The 16,603-nt window shown below is 44.5% G+C and overlaps 2 protein-coding genes across 2 annotated transcripts in view; one reads left to right on the top strand and one right to left on the bottom strand.

Annotated features, from left to right (window-relative positions):
* ASPN (asporin) overlaps window positions 1-14,926 on the bottom strand; it is a 24,432-nt gene extending 9,506 nt beyond the window's left edge. Inside the window, exons 1-4 of the mRNA XM_081802686.1 lie at window positions 14,735-14,926; window positions 7,588-7,866; window positions 5,298-5,410; window positions 977-1,190 (exon numbers count right to left, since the gene is read on the bottom strand). Of these exons, the coding sequence (XP_081658812.1) occupies window positions 977-1,190; window positions 5,298-5,410; window positions 7,588-7,837 (577 nt within the window). The 5' untranslated portion in view covers window positions 7,838-7,866; window positions 14,735-14,926. The remainder of the gene's footprint in view (window positions 1-976; window positions 1,191-5,297; window positions 5,411-7,587; window positions 7,867-14,734) is intronic.
* The window catches only part of CENPP (centromere protein P), a 192,386-nt gene that overhangs the window by 120,515 nt on the left and 55,268 nt on the right, over window positions 1-16,603 (top strand). The window lies entirely within an intron of this gene.

Here is a 16,603-nt window from a genome sequence, read left to right on the forward strand (position 1 = left end):
TCTTCATATAATTTAAAACATTTGTGTTTTCCAGTATACATTTATTTGTCACCTAAGCTTTTAAAATTATAAGTCAATTAGGAATTGTTATTTGATTAACAGAAATATAATTTTGGGGAGATGCCAGTAAGTGAGGCTGTTTGGTAAGTGCCAGGCATTTGGCTGACCTAAGTGAGTGAGGAAGTTAATGAGAATATTGATCATGAGGGGCGCCTGGGTGGCTCAGTCGTTGAGCGTCTGCCTTCGGCTCAGGTCATGATCCCAGGGGCCTGGGATCGAGCCCCGCATCAGGCTCCCTGCTCGGCGGGAAGCCTGCTTCTCCCTCTCCCACTCCCGCTGCTTGTGTTCCTTCTCTCGCTATGTCTCTCTCTGTCAAATAAATAAATAAATAATCTTAAAAAAAAAAAATATTGATCATGAATTTTGAATGAATATTGGAGAGGGAGACGGCATGGTTATACGATGGGTGTTAAAAGTAAAATAGGGTGGAGTTTATAATGTACAACAGAAATTTCTCTAGCTCAGCAATCTTAAAGCAGATAATGTAAATTAGATGTACATTTCAAATAATCTCTGAATTGTGTACATTATATTTGAGTAGTTTATACAACACATTAAAAATACTACCTTTTTTGGTGTAAGCATAACCTTATTATTTTTTTAAAAAATACTACCTTTAAATTAAATATGCATAACAGATTTTACCGATTAGGGTGCAATCAGAAAACTGAAACCACAGTAGATGTTTCAAAGGGGATTCTTGAGAGTGTGTGTTAGAAACGGCGTATTTCTTCAAGGGCTATAAATTTTGTTTGATACTTTGAATTATAAATGGCTTAGATAGATAGAGATTATTGGATTAAAAAAGTTAATTTTGGAAATTACCAGTCTTAAACATTGCTGGTGATGATGAAGACCTCTATCTTTGCATATTGCATATAATTCCAAAATGTATCATCCGTTTGTGTAAACTTACCTAGAACATGTAAAGTATTCATTCCTTTGAATGTCTCCTTTTGTATTTTCTTAACTTTGTTATCATGAATTCTGAGTTCTGCTAGTGACTTGGGAAGGTTAAATGGTATTTCACTTAGTTGATTGTGGGACAGATAGAGCCTTCTCAACTTCTTTGTGGTTAGAAAAGCTTTTGGGTGAATCTTTGTTAGCTTATTGTTGTTCAGGATCAAAGCCTAGATAAAGCATAAAGAGATAGACCATATTACGAAGTGGATTTGATTTACCAATATTCTGCAGTGATTAGTTACTTGTGGAAAACAATGGAAATTATGTCATTCACATACTTTATTAATATGTAAATAATTCCCCAGTCCAACCTAAGCTAAAACAAATATTTACTACTGAGTTGGAACAGAGTGGTTTTGAGCCTTTGGTTTATCTTTCAGTAGGTGATATGTTCACGCAGTTAAGCCCTTCCCCCCTCCCCCCGCACCCCATTTCCCTTCATGGAAGTAATCGATGGTATTATATCTAAAAGTCTATTCAGAGGGCACCTGGGTGGCTCAGTTGGCTAGGTGTCCGACTCTTGATTTCGGATCAGGTCATGATCTCAGGGTTGTGGGATTCAGCCCCCGGTCAGGCTCTGCACTCAGCAGGGAATCTGCTTGAAGATTCTCTCTCTCTCTGCCCCTCCCCACCCTTACTCTCTCTAAAATAAAATAAAATAAAATGAAAATCTATTCAGTCACACCAAATATGTTTTTGTATGATTTTATCTACTTTTAAAACCTTCATTTCTTTTTTTTTCTATTTATTTATTTATTTATTTATTTATTTATTTATTTATTTATTTGACAGAGAGAGACACAGCGAGAGAGGGAACACAAGCAGGGGGAGTGGGAGAGGGAGAAGCAGGCTTCCCGCCGAGCAGGGAGCCCGATGCGGGGCTCGATCCCAGGACCCTGGGATCATGACCTGAGCCAAAGGCAGATGCTTAATGACTGAGCCACCCAGGCGCCCCCAAACCTTACTTCTTTTATGTTTACTGATGTGAAGCATTTTTCCCAGACTGGAGATGTGTAGGCGTAAACTGCTACAAAGTGCCCACTTATCTCAGACACTGGGGAGACAGCAGTGGGTCCTGAGAAATGCCTCAACCCCTTCTCAGGGCCCCGTGGCAGCGGCCTCAGAGGAGCTCCAAGCTCAGACAGCAGCCCAGCTCTGCACTGTCAGGAGTCAAAGCCCGTGAGGCCTGTGGAAAGGGCCTGACTGCAGCACCTGGGTGTGCTGGGCAGCAGGAACTACTCCATGTTTCCCGAGGGCGGTGACTGGGGGCTTCATTCCTTGGGACCTTCTTTCAGAGAGCAGCTCTAGAGTCATTCCGTTTATGAATGTTGTCACCAACCCCATTCTACACCAACCTTCCCCGTGTTTCCAGACGGACTTAATATGCCTTTCTAGTGTTATTCACGCCATGGTTCTTCCACAGAAGAAATACAAACACTTTGGCAGCTAAACTCCCTTGATTATTCTCTTTCCTGTAGGCCTTTATTATTTATTTATTTATTTATTATTTATTTATTTTAAAGTAGGCTCCACACCCAGAGAGCAGCCCCTCTTGGGACTTGTACTCATGACCCGAGATCGAGACCTGAGCCAAGATCAGGAGTCGGACGGTCCACCGACTGAGCCAGCCAGGTGCCCTGTAGGCCCTTTTCTTATCCTCCTGTCAGGTATACCATCTCACCTGAAGGAGAACAGGAACTGGTAACATGTCCTTTTTCCTGTATGCTACCAGCTAAGTGTGTTCTCTTCTCCTTTGGGGAAGAGTGGGATAACAACTTGTTGAGCCCTCACTCAACCCTATGATACAAAGTTAGAAATTATCTCTCTCCCTTTCGCACTGAGGAAATGGGCCCAGTGACAAAGAGTGACCTGCGTCCTGTCTGGCCTAGTTCCTCTGCCCTCTGCGCTATGTTCTGCCACGGTGGGCGCTTACTGTAGGCCTCCACTGTTGGGGGTCCCAGAGGGAGTGTGTGCCTGGGAATTGTTGGTATCCTCCCGTTGGGACGTGCATCGCCAGAGCTACCTAAAAGGAAGAGTGAGGAGTGCAGGATGGAGTGAGTTTATATGGAGGGTCTCATGCAGCTGCCCCCGCAGACTGGGTTAGCGCCTACAGTTCCCTTGCCCTTGCCGTTCCAGAAGTGACAGTCACAGAGCCCCCAGGCAGTGTGGTAATAGGTAAGGACAGAAGATGAGAAAAGGGTAGCTTTTCAGAAGTCAGACAGGAAGTCCTCCTGATGAGTGAGGCTGTAGCCAGCTGACTGCAAATTCGGCATGTGTGTAATGATCCCACTCATTCCCTAATGCTGGATTGTCCTTTGTGTAAGGACCAGAAGGCCAAACAGCCAGCCGAAACATGGAGAATTTATAGATGATCTGGAAAACACTTTTGATTCTCTTTAAGGACAGGTACCATACAAGATGATATTATAATTAAATGTCTTAAAATAGCATGCGCACAATTCAGGTAGAGAGCATGCAATGAGAAGTACTTTCCCATTGAGCCAGTCGGGAAGCACGAGGGCTGTCGGTAGCACTGAGCCACTGGGTGCTGGGCATTCGTTCCTCTGAGTGAGTTCCACGGCATTGTTACAGCTCTGTCTTGGCAGGGGAAGTCAGGCTTGGTGAGGCAAGCCCCTGGCCCAGTGCTTACTTCTAGTGGGGCCAAGGTTTGAGCCCAGGCCTGCCGGACTCCAGAACCCACTACCCTTCCAACAAGTGACACATAAAACTGACCACAGAGAAACAAGCCTAACACAGCTCCTGACACCTTTCAGACTCATTTCCCAGTGAATAATGGGAGTACAAGTGGGCTAAGTCCCTGGGATACTCCCAAGATGTAATAAAATTGTATGACAAATCAAAAACTTTGTGATTTTGGTATTGAATACGACTTTAATTATTCTTGTGGTTGTGTAGCTCAATATAAAGTTGAAGAAGTGGTAGAAGCATTCGTAGGCTGTATTTCCAACTTCTGAGAGTTAATAATGGCCTTGCCATTTTCCAGAAGTTTCTGTGGTCTGAAGTTGGTGGGATGGACTGGACAGATTCTTGGTGGGATTGTCCTGATATTTTAGTGATGCCTCAGGTATAAGATAAATATATGCTCTTCCAATTGCTCTTTTTTTTTTAATATATGGGAACTTATGGAGTCTTAACCAAATCTAAGCTGTCCAGTCATGGCCCTGGTAGCCCACACCTGGCATCACAGGGCAGCGTGGCTTTGCCAAGAGGATAGGTAGAGAGCCTAAGGAAAGATCATTCCTTGTGGTGCCTAGAACATGGCCAGCCTCAGTGTCCTTGCTCATCCAGCAGACATGAACTGCTTACATAATGGGACTGAATAGTCCCCTTCCCTGCCTGCTAGGATGGGTCATCAGGGTCCGCGCATTGACCCGAGGGTGATGGGAAGGCAGGGCGGCTTGGAAGAGGACAGGAGAACAGGCCTACGTGGATCTGAAAGAGAATGATGTGGCCACGGTATCTGTACCTTCTCCTCTCAGTGCTGTAACTGCCCTGGACGTGACAGGCCTTAAGTTTCTGCCCTTTAGCACGGCATGAGAATGTGCAAACATAGCCTTGAAAGGGGAGTGTTGGTTGCCCTACACACCACCACCCTAAATCCGTGCTGAGGGGAAGAGTGGACACCCCACTGCTGGGACGTGTGGAATCAGGCTCTTCCCAAACCCAATTCCAAAATAAATTAGACATTTTACTTGCTAAAATCTAGAGGCTCTAAGGGTTACATAGAAAACTAAGAATCTTTTAAATCTTAGAATATTAAAATATTAATAAACATTGTAAGGAAAAATTATTTTTAATTTTTAAAGTTCTAGGGGGGAAAAAAGCCATACAAGTATATATTAATTAGATATAATGCATGTCCTGCTCTCAGAGATTTATGGTGTCTTCAGATAAGTCAACAGGTTTGGGTACAGATTTTCTTAAACTGTATCCTAATGAGTTCTTATAAATAATCATTATCTTACTCATTTTAGTGTATAGTGACTGTGATTACCTAAATAGATCATAAGCTCATTTTAGGACCATTTACTTAAATTCTTAGCCCATTGCCTTTTACCTGGCTTTCATTTCAGGTAACATCACTTGAATTAAATTAATCAAATCTAATTTCTCATTAACTAGAACACTACTGAATATCAGGGATTTTGTCATTCTTCACACACAGAAAAGTAAGACTTGTTTACACAAAATATGAGTAATCCTTTTAGCAGTGATAGAGATTTTCACTTAAATATGAACATATATATTCTTACGTAAAGTGAAGTGAGTCCTTTAAAATCATTTTCTTTGATTTCCTTAATTTTATTGTTTTGAAGGTCAACCATTTGAGTATCAAATGGAATGTTGCTTGGGACGGAGGACAAACCTAAGAAATAAACGAACATGTTACACACACATGATATGCTGAAGAAGAGTTTTCTAATATGATAGAAATGTACGTTTGTTAAAATCCACAGTTACCATTAAGAAACAGCAAAACCTTGCTCTTTGGAAAGACCTAAAGACCTTTTCAAGTAACTTATATATTTTTGCAAGGTGTCTAGCTGGGTCTAGCTGTCGCTGCTCATCTGCACAAGGTGACAGATAAGGAGGTAAATTAGGGCACACCAGTATGACTGCAGGGAGGTGGCCGCAGCTGAGGTGCGGCTTCTGCTGATGCACCAGGGCCGAGGAGCGGTGACATTCTCTGCCACTACTCAGGCTGTTGTGGGGCTGAGTTGGAACCTGTGGGTTTTGATCATATTAAGAAGCCTCAATATGTACAAAGTTGTGCTTAGAAAATAAATTATATTATTTTCATGTACATTCTTTAAAATGTTACTACGCATTTCCTTTAACAATGAACTGCCCTACTCAGTTGTCAGTTATTTGATTTATAAAAACTTACTCATCTAGAACTCCCTGTTGATGTCTGGGTGTGCGGTAGACCTTTGCTGACACCCTCCCCCTCAGCGCTGGGTCTTTTCCAGCCATTGCTTTGACCCCCCTGTCAGTTCGCACTCCTCTTTGCAGGGACGATAGTAGCTTTCTTTCTGTGATGTGAGGTTAAGGTTCAGCTGCATCATGCTCTCTGTGTATGTGGGTACTCAGTCATGTTAGTTAAATTACTTAAAGACTTAATGTTTTTTTCCCCTCTTGAATTAAAACACAAAGAAGAGCAGGAAATTACCCAGAGCAGTACCTGGTGCATTTCTTCCTTACTTTTCTTGCTTTCCCTAGATGGCTGAACATACCCACCCTTTTTGTCAGGCCATAAAGTAGTTATGCTTGACAAACATGGGGCCTCTTGTTTTCCCCCAACATTTGTTATTGAAATGTTCAAACGTTAAAGAAAAGTTGAAAGAATTTTACAGTGAAAACTCATAGTCTCTTTCTACCATCAACATTTTACTATACTTACCGTTCATCCATCATCCTTTTTTATGCATTTTACAGGGAGTTTCAGATGTTAGTATGCTTTTGGGGGAGCCATCCTTGCTCCTAAGGAGCAGTAGTATATTTAATAGCTCCATTGAAGGGCTCAGTATCAAAATACTCTACCCGGTAGCCCTGAGTACTTTTCCCTCCATAGTTTACAGCGATGACTCACTCCTTTAAGAAGTTTGACCACAGATAGAAAGAGGGAAAGGGAGTCACTTGGCAGGTTGGCAAGGTAGCCATTTTGATAGGAGATGATTTTGGTCTTAGGAAATGAAGTGGAATGTCTTGGAGGAAGTGGGCGGCTCTGCAGAAAGCACCAGGTAACTTAGACTTGGAGTGACCTTGCTCACCCCACCCCTGATGAAATTGGAAGCTCTGGAAAGAAATTCATTTTCTGAGGGAGAAAGAGTGACAGGGCTCCAGACCCTTTTCATTGTTGTGGTCACGAGGGAGAGGTGAGGTATGTACAGAATGACAGGTGAGTGCCGCACTTTGGCTTCCCACAGTGAGGCAGGTCTGAGCCTGCCCCTCATCTGGAAATGGGCAGGTACAGTGAACCCTGGTATGCATTCCCCATCATACCCTCTCCCTGAACAGGGTATGAGTGTACCCCTCTATTCAAGAGCGTCTTCATTAGAAATATTTAAAAAAATAAAGTACTCAGCAGAGAATTATGCATTTTAAGACTTTAGAAAGTGATTTAGTTCAGTCACTTCTTTTCTAGATGGTTCTAAACCTAAATCATTCAAAACAAAGAGCATTGACTTTAAAATGTCTACATTAGCGATTTCACAAACTCTATAACCTGTTTATGGCTCTAGACAGGCAATTTATCTTGTCCTTGTAGAATGTTACTAGAAAGCACACTGTCAAACTACTGACATCCTGAAATGAACCACAGGGATGTCCATTCTCTCTGAAGGAAATTAAAACGAACCATTTTGATTCAAATTTGAGAAGAGAAGGAAATGTTCTATATTTGTTATATTTTCAAAAAACTTAAATGAAAAATTGCTTTACAGTTAGTGAGCTGATTTTTGAAATTTCAGCGAGGACTCTTACTATCCTTTCAGTTTTATCACAATGACATTTTCTCCAAAACAGGTTGACACATGTTCTTACCTAGATCGGAGCAGTGTACAACTCTCGAGTAGCATTGGCACCCAAATGGACATGTTGGAAACAGATCAAAAGGGAAAAAGGGGTTAACTGGCTCTCTTGTTGGAAAAAGAGAGTTGTCATCATCAGGGTCACCATCCACTCCATCTTCCACGTCCTTCAGCATCATGTTCTTTAGCGTCACGTACGAAGGGTGAAATGAGGGCTTGGCAGAGCATAAAGCCAAGAGCGCTAGGAGCACGCACTCCTTCATGTTATCTCGTGTAGGGGGCCAACCTAGGACTAAGGAGACACTGAGATAAAGTTAAAGTTTAAACAGAATCAGAGTAAGAGCACAACAAAATGGCATTCTGACCCATTGCTGGGTGAGTAAATTTATAAAAAGTTTTTGGAAAGCAGTTGCACACTATGCATTGGAAGTTTTAAAAATATCTTTATTTTTCATCCACTAATTCTTTTTGTAATCTAGTCTCAGGAAATAATTCTAATGTGCATAAAGATGTCCACCACAGAATTATATATAATAGCAAAAAGTTAAAGATAATATTAATGGTTAAAGTGAAATAGTAAAATAAAATAGGGTGTATGTATTCCACAAAATACTTCTGAACTCACAAAATATTTGCAGTGTTTACAAATATTGGGGTGCTTGGGTGGCTTAGTTAAGCATCTGCCTTTGGCTCAGGTCATGATCACAGGGTCCTGGGATCGAGTCCCACATGGGGCTCCCTGCTCAGCAGGGAGTCTGCTTCTCCCTTTCCCACTCCCCCTGCTGTGCTCTCTCTGTCTCAAATAAATAAATAAAATCTTTTAAAAAATTGAAAAAAAAATATGGAACATTGTATTTTTGGAATTACAAAAAACAAATCTAAAAAATCCATATGTAAAGTATACTTACAAACACTCAAAAACTTGGCACAAATATAGCTAATTGATAATCCTGGGTAGTAGAACCATGAATGACGTGTGTCGTCTTTTTTTTTTTTTAACTTTTATAATGGCCAATAAGTACTACTGTTATACTTAGGAAACTAATGAGTGCTTTTAAAAACAAAAACAGATAATCATACCTGACTCCCTCTTCTCCATATCCTTCCATTGCCTTAATATCTATGTCCCTTTTGAAGTAAAACCCCCATGTCCCCTTGGCCTCACATCTGGAGATTGTCTGTAATAACCCTCCCTCCCCACCGCCAGCCTCACTCTCAGACTTGGTCACTTTTTCCACAGTGTACTTGGATTTCCTCCTTCTAATCTGTTCATTGTCTAATACCTGATCCAGAGCGTCTGAGGGCCAGACTTTCTTACTCTTTTCTTGCTCATCTTTCCACTGAGTTTTGTTTGTTTGGTTTCTTTGAGGGCCGGGGTTATTTGTTTTCAGCTGTATTTTTAAAGCCCACACAAAACTAGAATGAATGATCTAGAGCCTTGTGAGCATAGATTTGTTGTCATCTAATGGCAGATTTTTCTACAGGTGTGTTTACATATCATGGTTTCTTAACTGTCACTTGAGAAGTGTACAGTCTTTGTAATTTTCAAAAATTATGAAATCATCTAAGACAGTCTTCCAGTCTTCCCTGTGCATTGGGTGGCACACAGATGCCCATTGGTGAGGCTGTGCTCTGGCCAGAGGGCATGCACCCTCTCCCCAGATGGCCCTCAGCCGGGTCCCCAGCAGTGCAGCTGGTCCACTTGCTGCACCTAACACGACAGCACCGTAGCCGCACAGGCCGTCCAGAGGCCGTTGCAGTTGGTCCAGCCTCGGGAAGATCTGGCTCCCCAAGTCCTTGCGAGTCATGTCGGCTGCTTACAGTTTCCCAGAACCCAGAAATTAGGTTTAACCTCTCTCCATGGCCTTGCTCTTTCTGGACTTAGGCATCAGAAATGAAGTATTCAGCTATATGTGGTATGCCTTTTAATCCCCAGGGGAAGGTGGGAAAAAAATTCTATCATCAGTCATTAACCTGGTAATTAACATTATTTAACTTAGAAATCTAAATGGCAGTGTGAACACTTTGTCCGCTGGGTGGCTGGACATCACCAGCTAGATACATGAGATTTCTCTGTGATAACCCACACTCGATTATGCGACGATCAGGACATACCTGAGAATGGCAAACACTTTTTTATGTTACTAATTCACTTCAGAACCAGCCTGGCCTCCCACCTCTTCCCTGCCTTATGGAAGCATCAGTCCAGTTGATTCCAGACACATCCCCCACATTAACCAGGAGGAACGGGAGGCGCAGAGACCTTCAGTGGCTTCCCCAAGGCCACATAACCAAAAGAGTCAGACCCCAAGGTAGAGCCCACACTCCCAGTGTATGGTCTGCATTTTCTGCTGCTGCCTTCGCGGGAGCACGCTCTTGCATCCTGAAATCCGGTGGCCTCACCCACACACTCTGTCATCTCTTCTCCAGCCAGGCCACCGGTCTGCACAAGGAGGGGTGCATGTGCAGCCTGGGCTGGGAGGGCAGGAGTGGGTATGGTGTGTGGTCAGATTCCTATGGTGCAGAGACCCTGTGCTGGCCGCTTGAGGCCCGGCGGTGTCTGTCGGCCGGCTCCAGGATGGGCAGGTTCCCTTTCCATGTCCAGTCTCCCAACCCCCACAGGCACCTGGTAAGGTCAGCTGGGTTCTGTTTCCATTATCACTTTGTCTCTGGCACGTTATTTCTGCTTCCCAGCTGCCTGCCCAACTTTGACCCAAGGCATCTGTGTGGTTCCTGGCTCCCTAGTACTTGGTTCCCAGCTTTGCATTGACCTTCCAAAACTCCCATTCCCTAGCTAATTCAGCCCTGGGTGGGTCCTTAGCCACACCAAAGCTTGTCGCAGGTACCAGCTTATTCTTTACCATTGCTCTGCAGCTCTGCCTTCCATGTCCACAGCTGCCCCTGGCTCTGCCTTTGCTTGAGGTTGCTGCAGTTTTCCAGTGGGCATGTGTCGGGGCCTTGCTGTGTACCAGGCGCAGGGTTAGGATGCAGATTCTGTGACATAGAGGCCCCTCTCTCCCCATCCTCTTTCCTCCCTCATGTCCCTCCTCAAAAAAATAAAACCACAGCTCCTGATCCGCTACTCTCAGCCAAGCACGGGCTTGTTGTAAAAGCCAAAGCTGGAATGTCAGGTGCATCCGTGGGAAAACTGAACAAATGCCTGAGTTAGTAAACAGAGCTGAACTGCGGGTAGGCACTGTGCACCGAGGCTGACACTTTGGAGGGATCTCCAGGTGTGTGGCCCCCAGACTCAGAGGGCAGCATTCTTCACCAGAGGTCTGTTTACTCCTCATACCCTCAGTTTACTGTTGGAGACAGTAGATATAAAGCCATCTCTATAAAATACACACACACACACAAGGTTGAAATAGAACACACAAACCTAATAAGAGAGAGTAGGCTACTGAGTGAAGGACGCTTTTCCTCTTTTGGGGGCCTATTTTTTTAAATTATTGTGTTGGTTTTTAAATATTTTAAATGGTCCCCTGTATACTTTTGCCTTTTGCCAACCACTTCTGTAGCATCAGGTGGTCTACACAATTAAAGGTTTCTCATCTACCCTCCCCTCAAGAGTCCAAAAAAAAAGTCAGACAGCAGTGCCCACCTGGGGAATCTTTGGGGGCCGTGGTTTCCTGAGGCCTGCCCCCAGTTGCCCTGGTCCGTGGGAGATGAGGAGTTTAATCCAGAGTTATTTTTGAATTGGTTTGCTGAGTTTCAGTATTTTCTTGGAGCAACTTAGAGCTATACAGGAGCTTGTAGGTTCCCAGGCTAGACCAGAGAAATCTACGTAACAGGTACTGTACCTGAAGTGATAGATGTAAGAAAACCATAGAACCTTAACAAATCCACATAACAAGAGGACCATGGTAGAGCTCCAAACACTTCTGGGCTTTCCCTGACCTGGCAGTGGAGCTCGGGACTCGCCTTCGCTCCTCCTGCCTCAGGACGCAGGAGAGCCCAGGAGCCAGGTGCAGGTGAGGATGAGGGACAGCGGTGTGAAGAGGCCACGTGCAGGTGAGGGGGAGGGGCAAGCCAGGCATCAGGGCTGCAGACCAGCCCCCCAGCGGGGTCAGGAGGCACATCAGCCAGCGTGCCCCCCCCCCCCCGCCACGGAGGAGGTGGGGGCTCTGGCTGCTAGAGCAGGCTGGGTACCTGGGATGCTTTCTGGTTGCTGGCTGCTGGGTCAGCACCCCTTGTTCATGCCTCCTTGGGCCCTTCCTCTGCAAGTGAGGGAGGAGACCTGCAGAGTCAGGAAATGGCACGTAGGTGAAACTCTGTCCGGGTGTTGGATTCTCCCCGGAACATGCTGGGTCAGTTAGTGTGTCCACTCTCTGCTTGCATGACTCCAGCGAGTGCTCCTCAAGGGGCGTCCGGTTCCCCTGTTGTCCATCTCTGCTTGATAGGAAATTCTTTATATGGAGACCCAAAGTGCCTTCTGGCATGTTCTCTCCGTGCTACTTCTGACTTCTGTTAGCCATAGAAGATTAATGTGATCTCTCTGCATTCTTTTATATCCTGGCTCCTTAAAAAGAGAAGTCAGGCGAGCCTTGATTCCATGAGGGATTCACCCTTTACACCCTTCATCTGAGGCGAGAAAGTACAAGTGATAGTAGGCCCCAAACCGTGCCCTATCCTAGTTGACCAATTTTTTTATCAGTAGAAAAATATTGGGATGTCCAGGAGGGAATGCTGTATAGCAGTGTTTTTCCATTATTCAGAAAGAATATAGAGTATTATTTCTCATTGAAAATGATGTGACTTTTAGTTGTCTTATTTTTAAATTTATTAGTTTATTAATATTTAGGCTTAAGCTCTTATTTGATAAGTTTGGGCAGTAGTTAGATTGTGCTATTTTTTTTTTTTTTAAGATTTTATTTATTTATTTGAGAGAGAGAGACTGAGAGAGAGAGAGCATGAGAGGGGGGAGGGTCGGGAGGGTCAGAGGGAGAAGCAGACTCCCTGCCAAGCAGGGAGCCCGATGCGGGACTCGATCCCGGGACTCCAGGATCATGACCTGAGCCGAAGGCAGTCGCTTAACCAGCTGAGCCACCCAGGCGCCCTAGATTGTGCTATTTTTAAAACCTTTAAAAATATTTGTGTTTTGTTCTCAGGAAGACTTAGTATTTCCCCAGTTTAGACCAGTTTTGCCAGAGTTTATTACTCATGGGAAGCTTTGGACTTTGGTTTCAAGTTTCTTTTAATCAGAATATCTGGAATATTACTTCAGTGCTACTGCTGTTCGTAATAAACCGTGGCACGGTGTAGCCAGGAAGGGCCTCTGAGACGTTGCTCCCACAGAGGGGCCGAGGTCAGCCTCCTCGCTCCTGCATTGCCTGCCCCCAGCACACCGCTGGCACGGCCCCCCCAGGCCGGCCCCAGTGCCACAGTGACTCCCAGACAGTAAGCTGACTCTCCTCAGAGGACGGGGCACGCGGTTTGGCCAGGTGCTCAGGACTGGAAATGGAGCTAAGAAGTGTCTCTGAGTTTGCATAAACTCCTATTTTCCACTTAAATGTTCCACAAACTTAGATTGGAAAATTTGTCCAAGTGAAATGGTATTTCTTCTCAGACACTACTATTAGGAAAATAAGTCACTGTGCTTTTAAATCCCATGCTTAAAGGTCTGCTTGGCGACTTTTCCCCTGGCTCACTTGTCCCTATGCACTCACAAGTGCTAGCAGCAGATGTCAGTTGTAAATGTGATAAAGGTCCTCCATGTGTGTACCCACAGAGGGCATCTGAGCTGGATCCAGGTACAATCGAGGCTCAGCCCTGTACTTGAACAGGTAAGGAAGTTCAGCGTCCAGACATGAACTTGGACGCTTACAGGACCTCTGGAAGGAAACTAATGCTTTTAAAGGCCACACTGTCCTTAAAGAAATAATTCGCTTTACCCTGGAAATGTAAATTGCATCTGATAAAGAAGTTGTGACTGCCTTTCCTTAGACCAGTTTTTGTCCTTTGTTTTTCAGTGCATCTTAAAAACAAAACACTTCTACCTCTCTGTTCCCCAGTGTCTCCTACGGTGCATTAAGACTTGTGCTTGTAAAGTGCTTTGTCTCAAACCTCAGATCAGGTACCCAAACACTCATTTGTAGTGGGGTAGCTGGTGGAAACAGAAGACTTCTTTCCACCACGCTGTGTTGTGAAATACCGAAAACAAAAACATCAAGATACTTTCACATGTGTGTGGGCTTACGAGTTCTTTGTATTTCCTTTTTTTTTTTCCTTTTTAAACAACTCAATGATTCTTGGGATTGGAAAAAAAAAAACCACTTTATTCTTAGAGAGAGATAGACCCTCAGGTTTCTTTGTGACTTCACCCACAGCATGTGGCCGCGGCTTGTGGCCGCCACACCTCTGAACACACTAACAAGAAGGAATGCTGTGCTCTGTTTAGATTCTGAGGAAGTAGGACATCAACTACATTGTTTAATTTCTTTTCACCTAAGATTTAATTTAAAAATTTACTTTGGGAGAGGACAAAGGAAATCTGTATTTTAAATTCTGACTATGGAGTTGTGTGAAAAGAAGTTTCTGATCTTTCCTGTTGGATATGGAGCTAGTTGAAGTATTGCTGATAACTATTCTTTCTTGGAATTATATGCATCTCCATGTTTACTGTCCAGTGCTATCTCGTTACATAAGAAAAAGGAAGACATTTATCAAAAACAATGTGAATATTCAAATGTGTAAGTAAAACTGACATTTGAATAATTCATATTTTGAAAACACATTAGAAAACATCATAGTTTTGCATTTTGAAAGAAATATTTACTGTTTCGCTTAATGTTTTTGTGATATCCATAAACTTCATTATCATTAATTATTTTAAGGTCATGTTATTTTCCTAAAAGAACATACTCAAAAGATTTTGGTTTAAATATTTTTAAAATCAATCATGTTAAAATTTATGGTGAAGCATCAGAACAGGTTTTCGTTTAACTGTAAAGTCAGTTACATGACAATGAATCCATTCTATATAAAACTCAAAGGCTAGAGTAATTTTATGTTCTGTATTTAAGTACTGACTTTTAAGGAATTCTGCAGGTAAACTTGGTCATATGTTTTACAAGCAGTGGTGTTAATAACGTCAGTGTCCCCTTAGTATCAACTATGGAGTTGTTCCTTCAGCTGTGAAGAAAAGACTGAAAACGTACCTCGTCAGGAGGGAGTCCGTCCTGAGGGTCGAAGCCCCCAGCATGTACTCCTTCCCTGCCGTGTCTTGCTGCTCCAGGTGCTGCCGAAGGAGAGGTGAGAAGTGTCCCGGCAGGCGGGCGGCACTCCGCTCGAGAGTGGTGTGGCTACACCCTGGCTGACACTGGAATAAGCTGCCTCCACAGATTAGCGGCGTAGGACTGAGGGGCCAGATTAAAACTTGTTACTGCTCATGTGTTTTCCATCACTGTTTGTATCGTAGCCAAGACTTCTAGCTAAACGCTAGACGTCTACTGGAAGATTCTGAAGGAAAAAAAGGGAGCTTAATAATGCATGGCAACTGGCCATCGAAAGTGCAGCCAAAGTCACTCAAGAAGTACCTGATTTGAAAAAATACTTTATGAAATTCTTAAATGAGCAAATCCTGATAGATTACAAGTTTAAAAACCACTCACCCTATACAGACTGACAAAATGTTCATCAATCTTGGTAAAACATACCGACGTCACTGACGTGTAAACCCAGGTCCAGCTGTACCTGAGAACGGGGCCATGCCACTGAAGTCATCCCGTCAAGCATACTCGCCCAGACTGTGCTCGGAAGCATTCAGCCCTGCCACGGGCATGCCGGGTCACTGTACACGAGGCCCTACGCAGGGCCCGGCCCCAGCGTGTACACTGTAATCCCAACAGGGACACGTGCCTCCGGGGTCGCCAGCGTGGGCTTTCCCTTTCCAGGAGAGCGTGCAGGGGGACCTGGCAGTGGGAGGACGCCATCGTCTGAGAAGGACAGCGTTGTTAGCATTCCCTGTACCATGCACCCCCTCGGGAATGCCAGTTCCCACCGCAGCTAGGACCTCATCCTTCCAGAGAGGGTCTCTTCCGTCTGCTGAGAACGACTCACAGTGACAGGTAGCTGTAGGGGATCTCCTGGTGCGCAGAGTTGGGGGCCAACCTGTTTTCGGAGTGTGTTTCCCGTGGGTTAGCAGGGCCGGCACTCTCCTGCCATAAAGAATCTGTCCTTTCCCACCTCGCAGAGAAGTGGGGCGTGTGGAAGTGAGGCAGCCACGGCCCAGAGAGCAGGTGGTGCCTCCGAGGGGCGGGCAGCCAGCCCCCCATAAAGAAAATGCCCTTCCGTGGACCTGGAGTGTGCTGGCCCTGTTGCCGGCCTCCACGGAGAGCCCTGTTTGGGTCCAGTGCTCGTGCTCCCACTGACGCAGTTGTGTTTAGTTCAGAGGTGTATCCGTTACCTGGATGAACTGAGACATCCTGAGGGCTGAACTGTACTTACTAACCTGGTTTCATCAGAGCAGAGTTCTGTTTGTCCTGCACCGTGTTTTGTTTTGTTTTTTAACTTAAATAAGTGTATATTACAAAAATAAATAAATACCACATCATAATGGTATAGCTCGGTTAATGTTCACAAACCGGGCGCTGGTTGGAAGCCCCCTGGCCCTCCCCCCGAGCTTCCTCAGAGGAGGAAGCTGGCTTCCTGGCTTCAAGCACACACCGCGTTCCCTGCGCTCTGTAAGCGCGGCACATGGCAACTCACTCTGGGGTCTGGCTTTCTTCACCCTGCGTTGGCTGTTTGACATCCATCCAAGGTGTTGTGGCTCATTCTCAGTGCTGTGTGACTGTGCCCCGAGTCAGAGTTCACATATATATTCCCGTGTGGGGTGCAGCTGTGAATGTTCAGATGTGTTTTCCTCTGTCGTGTGAGGCTCCTGTGTATGTGTTTTTGTTTGGAATTACTGTTCTTAGAATTAGGGGGTTTTCACTACTCTCAACAAGCTAAGCTTTGCCAGTGTGTGGCTCCTGTTTTTACATGGCAGCCCCAGCTGGGGCTGAGGGTTAGCTCCTCCTGTCAGTGGG

Source organism: Leptonychotes weddellii, chromosome 14 (genome assembly GCF_054177405.1).
Source record: "Leptonychotes weddellii isolate Sample4059 chromosome 14, ASM5417740v2, whole genome shotgun sequence".
NCBI classification, from domain to species: Eukaryota; Metazoa; Chordata; class Mammalia; order Carnivora; family Phocidae; genus Leptonychotes; species Leptonychotes weddellii.